This window comes from Caloenas nicobarica, chromosome 4 (genome assembly GCF_036013445.1).
Source record: "Caloenas nicobarica isolate bCalNic1 chromosome 4, bCalNic1.hap1, whole genome shotgun sequence".
Lineage (NCBI taxonomy): Eukaryota > Metazoa > Chordata > Aves > Columbiformes > Columbidae > Caloenas > Caloenas nicobarica.
In genome coordinates this window covers 38,116,887-38,130,299 of record NC_088248.1, presented here as the reverse complement: position 1 = coordinate 38,130,299, position 13,413 = coordinate 38,116,887, and the positions used below count along the sequence as shown (strand labels likewise).

The 13,413-nt window shown below is 37.5% G+C and overlaps 1 protein-coding gene across 2 annotated transcripts in view; it reads right to left on the bottom strand.

Annotated features, from left to right (window-relative positions):
• Positions 1–13,413, bottom strand: part of TLL1 (tolloid like 1) — a 134,910-nt gene that overhangs the window by 36,839 nt on the left and 84,658 nt on the right. For both annotated transcript variants that reach the window (XM_065633325.1, XM_065633326.1), the window contains 3 exons: positions 9,421–9,536; positions 1,806–1,908; positions 299–415 (listed from right to left, as the gene is read on the bottom strand). In XM_065633325.1, coding sequence (XP_065489397.1) covers positions 299–415; positions 1,806–1,908; positions 9,421–9,536 — 336 coding nt within the window. The remainder of the gene's footprint in view (positions 1–298; positions 416–1,805; positions 1,909–9,420; positions 9,537–13,413) is intronic.

Sequence of the window (13,413 nt, the reverse complement as noted above, 5' to 3'; positions counted from 1 at the left end):
AAAGAAAGCTTCCCACGCACTAAGCACAAGAACATTCACATTTAGTTAATTAAATGACTGGTAAAAAATGGTTATGATTATCAGCAGTGGTGTCTGTAGAAACAAGGTCACTTGAAATCTGATCACAGGAAGAGTTTCAAAATGTCCTGTCTACTAAGTTATCACCTACTGTCTCTTTTAGTAATAAAATACCAATTCCATATTAGGTTATTTCTGGCTTTTTTTTTAATATCCAAAGGTATACGGTTAATATTTTTCCTCCATAATCAAGTCATTTTTAATGCTGTAAGAGGCTTACCTTCATAAACTGCTGCGAAACCTTTCCCAACCCAGTTGCTGCTGCTGCGGAACTCAATCCACATCCTGCTGTCAGAGGATGCGAGGACTTCTGGCAGTTTGTCACCACAAAACCTGCCTAAAAACATGCAACCAGTAACTGCATTTTCTGCCACTTCTGAAGACAAACGCTGCAAACATTTATACAAGTGTTTAACATTATAAGCAGAAGTAGCATAACCAACTCAGTGGAACTATTCACATGCTTTTGATTAAGCACATTTATTTCTACAGATCAGGACCTAATACACAAGGATTTTATTATAAAGCTTTCAGTACTTCTTTTCATTGCAGTCAGGCTCACAAGTAAAAAACTAAAGTAGAAGAATCATTGTTATAGATTGTTTCTATACATTCAAAGCCAGGCATTTTGGAAGTGGAAAGTGAGTACTAAACTTAAGAGAGGAACATAATCTAGGTCACAGTAATACCACACATTGTGTCTAAGGACCAAAGAGATTTAAAAACTAACATCCAAATGACCCTAGACTACATTATCCTCTTAAATTCAGCCTGTGTAGGTGAAATTTCTGCTTATCTAGGTGATAGAGAAGACAACAGGAAGAAAGGGCAATTACTGTGTGGTCTCAATTGTTTTTTCTTTTCTTTTTAAGGCTAAGAAAATAGGCACTAGCGTTAAAAAGTTGTCCTATGTATCTACTGCCCTCTTTCTTTCTTGCTGTTTTTAAATTGTGGTTCTTAAGATGCTAACAAATAGTGTTAGTCTTCATTCTAAAAACAACAAAGCTGACCCAAGAACGTGGAGACATTCATGTTTCCTATGGTGTGAAATCCCCAGCTTCAATCACAGAAGATCACAGGGTGTCAAACTGGGCTTCTGGATTGGGCAGTGCCATTAAAGGGCATGAAATCTCCCCACCAGCCCTCTGAATTAGGAATGGCTGCAGCTTCCTGCACATTAATGGCAACTTTAAGACTTAACTCATCATTACTTTGCACATCTTTCCTCTGCAAGAGCAGGGAAGGACGTGCAAAGAGGAAATAGAAGTAATTTTCTATTCATAATTTTAAAAGTACAGGAACAGAGCTGATAAGTACAACTCTACATCGGGTGCCGTCAGTCACAGTGCAGGTGCTCATCATGTGCTCTATGGATTTCCCACTACATGCTCTACAGATTTATCTCTATACTATTTCCCCATTTCTGTGAACAAAACTATGGTAACTTCATATTTTAGCAACCATAAGCAAAAGGTTGCACATTTTATAGTTTTCACCTTTCCACATAGGAAGCTGAATAACAGCTAGCTGCAATGAAAGGAAGGCTTGAGGCTTGAAGTCAAATAAACTATTTATTTGAAGCCATTTAGAGTTTTTCCCATCCCCAAGTTTACATACATTCTAGACACCTAAAACCCAAGAGGTTTGTTGTGAGTTCAACAGCAAGCAAGTCCACTGAACCGAGTGACTGTGGTAACTGGACAGTGCGGCATTCAACAGTTGCATACCAAGCAGAGGCGATTTTCTCCAGTAGCCATCTCTTACTTCAATATAGTCGTACCAACAGAGACTGCTCTTGTAAAGGTCCATGGTGGTGAAGTTTAAAACAATCTGCAGAGGAGAACACCTAATTAAATCACTTGTGGTTAATAAAAGAAGATGATCTCAACTACATTTTGTAGAACTGAAGCCACAGTGGTCACCCGTAACAGGATTCCAACTGCCTAGACGCTTCATTAGCCTCTCCTCAACTATTTATTATAGTAAGCAGAAGTTGTTTGGGAACATTAAAGGTTTTTTACTTAATCTTAAGTATTTGAGCAGATTCAAGACAGACTACTCACATTTAATTCTTCCAGGGAGCTTTTCACTGAGAAATAAAGTTTGAGAATGCTAATAAGGTAAAATAATGTGCTAATATAATTTTAAGTATGTTATTTGATAATTCTCTTGCCAATTCCTCTTCCATTCCATTGTGTCTATAATCAGTACTGACAGCTGTAAAAAGAAAACTATTGTTTTATTTTGGTTATTGTTTCCTTCCACTACTGTTTTGATAATTTACTTTCAGACAAGTCAAATATTGACAAAAGTGGACTGTAATGCTGAAAGCAATATCACTAAAACAAACGGTACACAGTCCCTTAATGACTCTTAATTAAATTGAAACAAAGCTTTTTATATAGAAATCTGAGAACTTTTGAACTTGGACTCTCACTTTTACTGATCACATCTGTAAACAGGCATATTTTCGATACATAATATCAGGCCTACCCTAGGCCACTACATTAGCCCACTTTGGTTTAGAAATACTAATACTAAACTGCCATAAAGTTACACTTTTAACAAAGGAGTAGGATTTGTCCTGGACCACAGGATGACAAAATAGCTACAATTTGGGCCCTGACTGACTGGGACAGTCTTAGCAACATGGCCTGCAATTTCAGGGATTAGTCCAAACAAGAAGATTAAAAATCATTCATATTTTGTATTATCAAATAATTTCCAATTCATACCCTTTCATTAGATTTTGGTGTATTTGGAAAAAGAATTGATCTTTTCCCAAATCACTTCCTCAGTGTAAATTAATAAATGTTTAACCTAACTAAAAATCTTTATTCACATATTAACATAGAAGTGGTTTTATTTTCAGCTGTGATCTTGGGAACTCGCAATCGAAACCTGCTATTATAAAGCAAACATGAATTGCTGCACAGTAGCAAATACCTCACACTGCAAAAATAAATCTCCATGGCAGCCTATGAAGCAGCTGTGAGTGTCAGTTGAAAGGAGAGGAATTTACCCTCAGTCCAGCTGCAGGAATGAAATATAACACCATAACTGAAACAACAGGCCCAAATAGTCAGACAAGGTGGTTTACTTCTATCTCCTCCAAAGGCACTATGTGTCTCTCCAACCACAACGTAGTACAATATTAAACCAGAAAGGCAGAACTTTTTCCAGCTGTTTAATTTTAAGATGATAAAAACTATTAGCTATTGGATGAAGCTAATCTGAAGATAATACAAAGCTTAATGGTTTGGGTGTGTAAGTTAGTTGGTAGAGAGTCATGATAAGGCTCTTCTCCAAACAACGCAAACTGGAGACATTCTTTCATAGCAAAACACTACGTGTCTTAATATTAGGCTAGCAATGGTTTTGCTTTCACTTACTTTCCACAAAAAATAACTAAATACATCCATATGAGCAACTATATTCTCAAAAATCTCTTTTGTTTTAATGGAACATGGGAAACTTTCTGATTTAATCTTAAATGTTGTATCTTCTCTCAACCCTTAGTGGTAACACCACTGACTGGTTGGAAGATCAAGCTCACAAGTGATTCTATTCAGCTTTCGCCTTCACTGCCATGATGCTGTAGGAAACAGAAAAAATCTGTAAGGCTACACATAAAAACCAACAGCCAGGAGTCCTGTACAGTGAAGCACATTCTGCTGGCAGCCACAGCCTTGTGGAATGAAGGTATGGGACACGAAGCATGCCAAGGACCATCAGGACAATGCTGACAAAATGCATACTGGTTCTGATGGTTGAGTATGGCCAAACATATACATCCACAAGCTGCTACCACATCCACAAAGCCTGCAAAAGGGTTTCTTAAACAGCAGTCTGCCTCTAGCACTGTGTTCTCCATGGGAACACCCCACAAACAGCTTTGGTACGATTTTAACGTAGCAGAGGCAACAAATATAGTCTGCCCTCTCTCTTTTGGCTCCTTCCTTTTGTCATTTTAGAGCCACAAAGGGAGACAATAATTTAGTCTCAGATCTATATGTAAAGAAAGTCTGCTTCAACATTAGTTTGATGCTTTGGAAATATATTTAGATAATATTAACTCATGTCCAGGCTGCCATTGACACTCTGAGTCATAAAGAGATATAACAACAAAAATGGTCATCAAATTATATTGTAGGCTTCCTTCCTGAGCTCAGAGATGAAAACAGACTAATCTGAAATCAGGCACAATTGCTGTGCAATCTCTTTGTTGCAATAGAAATTACAGTAGAAATGAATATATTTAAGGAAAACATGTTCCTTATACTGAAAGATAGGCAGTAGTAGTTATAATACCTTGAATTATTTTTCAGTATAGATATGCTTACCCTTAACTTTGAAAAACAAAGCAAATCAAGTCCTAATAAAAAAACCAGTTTCAATTAATATCTTCTATTATGTACATAGGGGATGTGTTCATAAGCATGGAATTTAAAAAGATAATGAAATGTTCACCCACTTAATCATTCAGTGAATTAGAATAAAGGGGTTTTATACAGAAAATACACCAAATAAGTGCTTTTAAAGGCAGACCAGGCAGGGAATCGAGGGGGTGGGGGGAAGGAGAGACTGTTGTTTGTGTCTTTTGATTGGGTTTTTTGGTGAAAGCCAGTAAGCAAATCATCCAGACAGTCCACTGTTGAACTCCAAAGAACTGAACTTCCAACTTTGAGACATCCAAGATTTGATTCTACATCTCATATATCTCTCCAGGTTCTGTGAGCTAGACTTTAAGACTCCTTTCCCATTTCAGATGTGGCCAGTCAGGTCAAGTAGAACAAAATTCACCAGCAAAGGGACAACTGGAATGATGGAGGTAAGCACAGCACACACTTTGGATGCACTCTCAGCAGAGCAAGGACTATAATGCAGGTTTCTACCAAACGACTTCTATCTTCAATCCAACTATTGAGCTGCATTTCTCTTCAGATGGCTCTCATTTTCCACTTGCCAATTTTTCACTCGGGCCTTGGTGGAGAACAATTTTTTTTTTTTTAATTTTGCAAAATAGGAAGAATATTTTCTTTCGAGTGTTATTGAGAAAATTGTCAGAAATCCTTCAATGCCATACTACTCAGTTTCCAGACTATTGCACTGTTTACCTAAAAACGGCATGCATCAAACCGTTAGTTGATCCTCTCAGCTGACATTCACTGGGTTACTGGGGTTGTGTCCATCCACATGCTCTCGTGCATTTTTCAGACGAACTGCAGCACCTGCTGTTTTGTCTTCCCTGTCTTTTTTTTCTGGATGCAGATTTCCCGTGCCATTCCTTCCCAGAAAGGGAACCTCACAACTCGCCTCTTTGTTTTTGCCTACTGCTACACCGCTCAAACTTCTAGTTTACATGGACCCTTTCCCAGACATCTAATCCGCAGGGCATTTTGCCTTTACTATTCAGGCACTCCTTCAGGGACATGTACTGAAGAAATAAATGTACAAATATTATCAGAATTCCAAAACCACCTACCTACCATGTTATTCTCCACAAGAAATATGCAGATCTGGCTAAAAGTACGATCATTCATATGCTTTCCTCTGCTTTAATTTTTATTAACTTTCCAAATGCCATTTGAATCTACCTCTGAGGATGGCAGAGAGGTCCTGTATATTGTCTCATTCACACAGCAATTCTGTTTGTCCTTTGCAGACTGTTTCTTCTTCAACCTGTCCTTCAAATAAAGAGGCCTCACTAACTACAACATTTTTGTTCTTCTCCTCAGCTCGTCCATTTTGCATTTCAGATTCCTTCTAAACCCCAACCATTTTCTCCTGAGTTTCTCAGACCATAGATAGGTATCTCTGTACCCAGCCACACTACTTAAAAACCCTACTGTCCTCAGCAGTCTCCTTGTCCTTTTCCACCCATGCCCACTTCACCCCAGCTGTGCAGGGGTTCACAAGAGGGAGCTTTTTTCTCTCCCCAGATGAGATGCAGACAGCTGGGTTAAGGTCAGGCTACCTTCCACAGCTGCTTAAACTAACCCAGCTGGCTCTGTTGGAAGCAAGTTATGGAAGCCACATCCTTTACCTCCTCCATTGGCTGAGCTGTGTAGAGCCTGGAGGTCTCTCACCAGTATAGCCGCAAGTTTTCCATTTTCCATGACACAGCTGAAACATCAGATTTCTCTCTTTTCCCTTTGAAAATTTGCCTTTTTCCAAACCTTAGTTGCCAGAATAGAGCTGGGAAAAGGATAGTTTTACTTAAATGTGATCGTGTTATTGTCTCAAAGTGCTGCTATCTGAATGGAAATGATTATAATTTAATGACTGTCCTTAATGGTCCCCTCCTTTGAAACTATATTAAATAACCTTCACAGCCTTTTCTTGCTTTGACATGCCAAGGTATTCGATGATACAGCAATTCCTTAATATTGACCAGAGTTCATTAGCTGTACATAGGCAGAACCCTCAATCTGTCACAGCAGGATTTCTGGTCAGGAACCAAACAAGTACAAATATATTTAAAATCCTGATTTCCAGTTCTGTAAGGTATTAAACAGAGCTACAGACAAGGCAGAGCTTGTTCAAGGGGACGGGATGTCTGAGTCTTCGTAAGAAAAACAATCAATGGGTGTTCGTCAGCATAACTAAGGAATCATTGATTACACAGTAGATTCAAGTGTGGTACTGCAGCTTCAGAGAGAATATATCATACCTCCTACTACCTGGGATAAGAAAGCACAAAATATACAGCAAACACCACATAGCACTAACTAAGTTTTCTGTAAGTTGCATTTTTCCCCATACCAACCAAGGATTTATCTGTCCTATTTTATCATTCAGGTTAAATAAAACATTAAGGAAAACTGGAAAGTAACATAACCTATTGAAAAAGGCAGTTTCGAAAAAAAACACTGGCATAGTTGCAACTCCCTAAGCCAACAAAATTTCTACATACCAGAGGGCAGGATTCACCCTGGCAGAGGGCATACGGTATTATTAACACCGTCCTCCTCTAGTGATTTTACTGTGTATAGATATACTGCGTAAATATGTTTACCATAGAGTCTTAAATCTTGAGAGAAAATAAAAGATTAATGAACTACCTTTTTTTAGTAATAGCGTTGCACACATTTTAAGTTGGGCTGGCAATTTACGTCTACCAATAAAAGGAATGCTGCAGCTAGTGCATACCACTGAAGTCCTGTCCTTCATTGAGTTTCCTGCTATCAAAGATCAGAAGTGTCTGTATTTGCAGAAAGCAGCATGGATAGAACAGAAGTCCTCTAAACTATGCTCAAACAGTACAACGTTAAATATCAATAAATAAGAGATGAGAACTAGACAATCTGGACCGATGCTTTTTCAGTTTATTTTTAGGTGACTGAAGTGCTCACTGATGTTTCAGAACATGGTGTGATGTACTCAGACACACTCTAACCTCCGCACAACATTCCTGAGATCTATCAGGGTCAAAGCAGCAAACAAAACAATAAAAATTTAAATATGTTTTCATTTTCCCTTCATAACATGAGTATGTTATCATCATTTACTAAGAAAATTTGGGATTGAGCATAATGTGCCCAAGGTACCTCAATATATGCATTAGTTAAGATTTAGACCTCATTTCTGCTATCTGCTATTCACATTAAGTACTTGCTGCAAATAGGGTCCTTCATCTCAAGACAGACAATATCCTGTGGGAACAGCACTGACGAAAACATATACTGAAGTATATGGAGACCATGAGAGCTGGAGGTTAGAACAGTGCCCTATAGACGTGACTTGGCACATCAAATTTCAATTAGAAAATTGTGTTTAGTCTTTTGTCCCATTTGGTATGGGAGGTAGGATGAGAAGAGAGCTGGTTACAATCTCAAGACATAGTAAGTCTTACAAATATATCACAATTACACTAACAGCCAGAGATAAACTTACACAAGGTTGGAATATGCTATGAATATCGAAGCCCAGCCATCTTCCAACCCATATATTGTTTTTAAAAGCCAATAATAATTGTAGTTGAACACTACATTTTTAATTTTTTTAACTAAGGAATAGTTAAAAAAATGGCTGAGGGCTAAGCTATTTTTGTTGTTTTCACAATAGTGTCTAAGAAGCAACAAAAATAATGGAGACATTACCTATCTAGATTAATTTGCATCTTTTGCGCAAACCTTTTCATTTGTTTTTCCCTGCCAACCTGCAGAGCCACCCACACCCTCCCAGCACAGAGTGTGTTTATTTTTCCTCCTGTCTTTGGCTCTTGCCCAGAGAAGGGCAAATGCTTTCCAAGTGACTTTGCTTTCCTCTCCCACAGTGGCAAATGCTCTTAGAGCTCCTCAGGATCTTTTAGCATATCAAGAATATATATTCTTGGTGTCTACCAGGACCCTGACCTGAAAGAAACATAGAACAAAGTAATCCAATCAGGAGAAAACTATGTCCAGAATGGACTGGGAGACAAATGACAAAACTGACTGAAATATCTAGAGGAAAATGCTGGGTTTTCCTCTTTGGACTGTGCAGTACTGAGGCTCGTGCTGGGTTCTACATTTCAGTCCTTATGTTATATTTGCTTAATATTGGCCACCACTTGTAAAAAAACTCTTTTTTTTTTTGTCATGTATGTTTCGTCTCAGGTGAAACTTCCCATCACTCCCTCTATCCTTGTTTATTTTGAGGTAGGCTAATATTTGAGCCAATAATTCAAAACAAGATTCAGCTAGCATGTTTTGAAAATGTACACAAGAAGAACAGGTTTTGCCTTCACTAGGATGGCACACTTCTCTCCCTGAATTGGTCTCACCAAGCCAATATTTTTCTTTCCACTTTTTCCCCTAAAATTGATGCCCAGAAAGTAAAATATATGCACTAAAATGATACCGAGGAATAACTAAAATGACTTTTTCTTTACCCTGTTATATTACTGTTTTGCTTAAGGAAGAAAAAACCTCATTCAGCATACTAAGAGCTTCCTTAGGCAGAGCCTGGCTATCAGCTCCCCACAGCTCAGTCAGCTCACCTGAGCCCAGGCTGGAGAAAACACCATCCAGGAGCCTGCACTCTCTCTTCCACCTTTACACCCAGCTAACAACTGAATTGGAAGCCAGTTTTGAAGAGATTTCATGATGCAAACATGTAGCAGATTGAAATAATGACTTCATTTCACACGAAGACCCACTCAATAGATGTAGTTTTAATGCCACAGACCAAAATCAAGTAAATGGCACATAGTTCATGGTCTAATTTAAGAGACTTTTCTATGGCATACCACTGTTTTCAGTTACTGTGGAAGCTTTAAACTTAAATGAAGAGCTAAAGAAACACAACGCTTTACTTTAAAAATTGTATATGAGTTTATCTGACGGAATGTCAAAATACCTTCTCCCCAGGGGTCACAGAGATCCTCCATATGCAGTGTGTGTAGGAAGGATAACCATTTGGAAATCCTGGAGAAGAAAAGTTGCCGGTAGATTCCTGCAGTGTTTCTCCACAGGCTGAAAGAAATAAAATAGAGTAAAAATATAAAATTGAATGCACCTAAGAGAAAAATGTATCTTTCAATATCTACTCAGAATACATTTAACTCACTGCAGATGCAGAATGGAAAACAGACTAGCTATTTTATGATTTATTCAAAACAATGATTTTAAGACAGTCTGAGATTCATTCCATTTTACAAAGGATGTTTATATTCCGTTAACTATTTCAATTGTGTGCTGTCTGCTGACATAACCCAAATTACAACAGTCTTCAAAATGTCTTTGCTGTCAATCAACTGCAACATTAAGCATAAAACTTTGGTAAAAAAAAAAAAAGTTAGCCACACCCTCAGACACATCCTTTGAGAACTAAAAAGTAAAACAAAAGCTGGCACGGCATGATTAGCACCATGCTGGAATTTCATCAGTGGTTTCATTTAATTTAGTACTTTGCCCACGAGAGACTGATCTGACCTAAAGCCATTCATTTACATTGCTATAGAAAACTAAATTCTACATTCAACAAAATCTCTTGTAACAGTGATTTGTAGAGACACGAGTAATAACGCAAAGCAAATGTAAAGTCCTAAAATACCAAAGGCTTTTATTTTCTTTATTATTGATGATTTTAGCACCCATATCTGACCTGTCAATCATGCTACTAGCTGCTGGCAGACTGGTTAATAATTCCTTTTCACACTAAAATATAGCATTGGAAGCTCCTGACATTCTGCACCACTAAAACTGATTCTGGTTGGGTGTCGTATCTCAGTCATCTTTTTGACCTTAATCAAGTTGTTTCACCCACCCATTTTGCAGGTGTGATACACGAGATGTGAATTTGAGAATATTATCCCATGACTGACAGTGTAATCAGATCTGCAGTGCTTTCAAATTACAGTGCTACCACTGCCAGCAGGTGAACTACTGTATCATCAAAACCTCAATGAATTATAAATGATCTGGAAGATCTTTAAATAGAAGGGGACAAAGGAACAGATTGTTTATGACAAAGACAGACAACACAGCTGTAAAGGCTGTCTTGTTAAAATGCATATAAAATGTAATCTGACAACTACACTGTAATATCAGACATAAGCTACATTCAAGGCATTAAGTATGCTCTCTGACACTGAAACGGTTCTGGTGATGAGGAGAGAAAAGAAAGATTGGTGCAGCTCCCCCCCACCAAAAAAAAAAAAATAATGGCTAAAGTCACCGTCACCATGTCCTTTAAATGAAAAAAAAAAAAAAATTCTCCCTTCATTTAAAAAAATGTAGTTTTATCCTTAAAAAATTGCAGGCAGCCACAGTAAATGACACATGCACAAAAGGTATTCAGTGCTAAATAATTATTTCTGTAAAAAGCCTTTTCAGTGAAAAGGCTATGCCCATAATTAACTACAATTTATTTTTAACACAGCACTGAATGCAAACTTAAATAAATTGCAGAGTACTGTACTGGGTTCCCCGAGCACATATGTAAAACACCTAAGAGAAGGCCAGGAGTAAAACTGTAATTTTGTACAGGAGTAAAGGAAAGCTGAGCCCAAAGAGGAGATGTCCTGTGCAGCAGATGCACACAAGACTTTGGAGATCTGTGAGGGTCCAAGTGTTTGCTCACCACTTCCCCCCATGCGTGGCTTCATTGAGACTACACTGCATCTGTACTCTCACGAGGCATACAACCATATTTCAAGCTTTAGTACATCTTCTGTTTGTTCTAGCTATAACTATTTCAACAGCACTACCATTACTAAACAAGCCTTGAGATGATGACGTGAGGAGAGATGGGGAATGCCTTTGTCCAATCTTTTCTGCTCACATTGTATTTTCTCAACTAACTTTGACTCACAAAAGTTGATTATGAAGTCATGCAATACGCATGCCCACATAATGTGAAGTACGTAAGCAAATAAAATGCTATGAAGTATGTGGGACATACGAGATATCAGTTCAAATGCAGCCCTGCAATTAGTAAAAGGAGAGGAGGAAGACTCTGGCATTACTACCCCTTACTGTATTAAGTCCCTAAATTAGCCCATTATAAAAGTAAGCACTAATGAATTAAGCATAAGAGCTTTACATTTTTGAAAATATTTCAGAATTTTTCTCTCTCATACAAAGTGCAGGATTATTTTCTTCAGAGTATTAATAACACTCCATGCTCTATAGTCAGAAGTTGTATGCAGCCATAAAACTATGAATTTTAAGTTGCAAAAAGCTGCCACAGAACATGTTATTTCTCTAGGACTTACAGAACAAAGCTATATAGTGTAAAGCTGGTAAGCCCAACAATTTAACTTATATCTATATTAAATGCCTGAGAGCTCTGTAACAAATCAAAATTTTCATAAGTATTTCGGAACTCAAGGGAAACATAAGAAAAAAATGTAATTGGATAACTTCTACTAAGATTTAACATAACTAGAATTTATAAAATACGTTTGGGTTTTATGTATTTCACCATATTTACAATTTAATTTAAAATTCCTGGTTACTCAAGGGAAATGTAACAAGAAGAGCTTATACCAATCGATAGCTGAATTGATTTTCTATGGGATGAATTCCAAGCTGGCTTCCAGAGCTGCTGTAGACAGGGTGATATTTTGGCATTTCTTGTTTAAAAGCATATTCCTCTGCAATGGGTCAACAATAGTTGAAACAATTAAAACTCCATCACTAGACAATTTAAGGGTGTTCTCTGTAATTGAACTGTGGCAACTACATTATTTGCGATTAGGCTTATAAAATGTCATATTATAAACATTTTAGCTTGTGACAGTCCATTAGTAATAGGCTCCACTTTGAGAAAGAAATGTAGAAGTAAAATGATAGTATGGGATATGTATTTAATTTCCTAAGAATTAATCTTACTGTATTTCACGTCAGAAGAAATTAATTAAACTTCAATCTTAAACACTTCTGCTTTATAAACCGTTTGTACATTTTTATTCCATTTTTAATCATTAACATTGCCAATGTTTTCTCTGATGTTTTTGTTTCCCCTTTCCCAAATGTCATGCCTTATTGCAGTTTTACTAGGCTAGACTACTTGCAGAAATGTCACTTTAGCTCTACCCCCCACACCCTCCAATGAAAACCCAGTCTCCTGTCTGTTTTACATCTTGAGAAGGTTAGACTTCTGGTAAGACTTTCTGTGCTTCTCCTTGTGAAGATTAGCAATTGTTGCAAACAGCAGCTACATTATAGGCTTATACAAAGCAATTTCTACTAGTGAACCCTGTGGCAGTGTTTAATTACACAGCCTATGAAGAACACCTCTCTGGGCTGGCCTACACACACAGTCAAGTTCAATTAAGGATTATAGTGAAACCTGCAAATGATGAAGCTCAGATTCTCCAGGAAACTTAGCAAACCAACTCTCATTCCTTTGACCATAGCACTAGCAAATACATTCTGTCATATACAGCTAATTTAAGCTTACCCTTTTCCAAAGAGAGTTCTTTAATACTTTTTACTTGGACCCAAGTCTGTACAACTATTCATATACGGCTTATAAAGCTGCACAGAGCCCAAAAAATATCTGGTGCTGATAAAGAACTTGTTAAACCAAAACTTAAATCAGTTTACTACAACTCGGTGTCTTACTGTTGATTTGATTCCCCTTTATAGTTATAGGGAGATGATCTTAATCGAGAAACCTTAATCCTCCATAAGTAGTGAATAAAGGCTGACTTTTGAAGGTGAACACTCTTTTCTAATAAAATAGAGATTGCAGCAAGTTAAGCCTGAGGAACAGTGAGAACAGCACAAAACCCAAGCCAAGCTAGGTATCCTTCATCTGCTCTCTTCCACATTGTCGCAGACCCTGGCAATTTATAAATTTGCTGAAATTCTTCCATCTACCTTCACTTTCTCTGAACAGCCT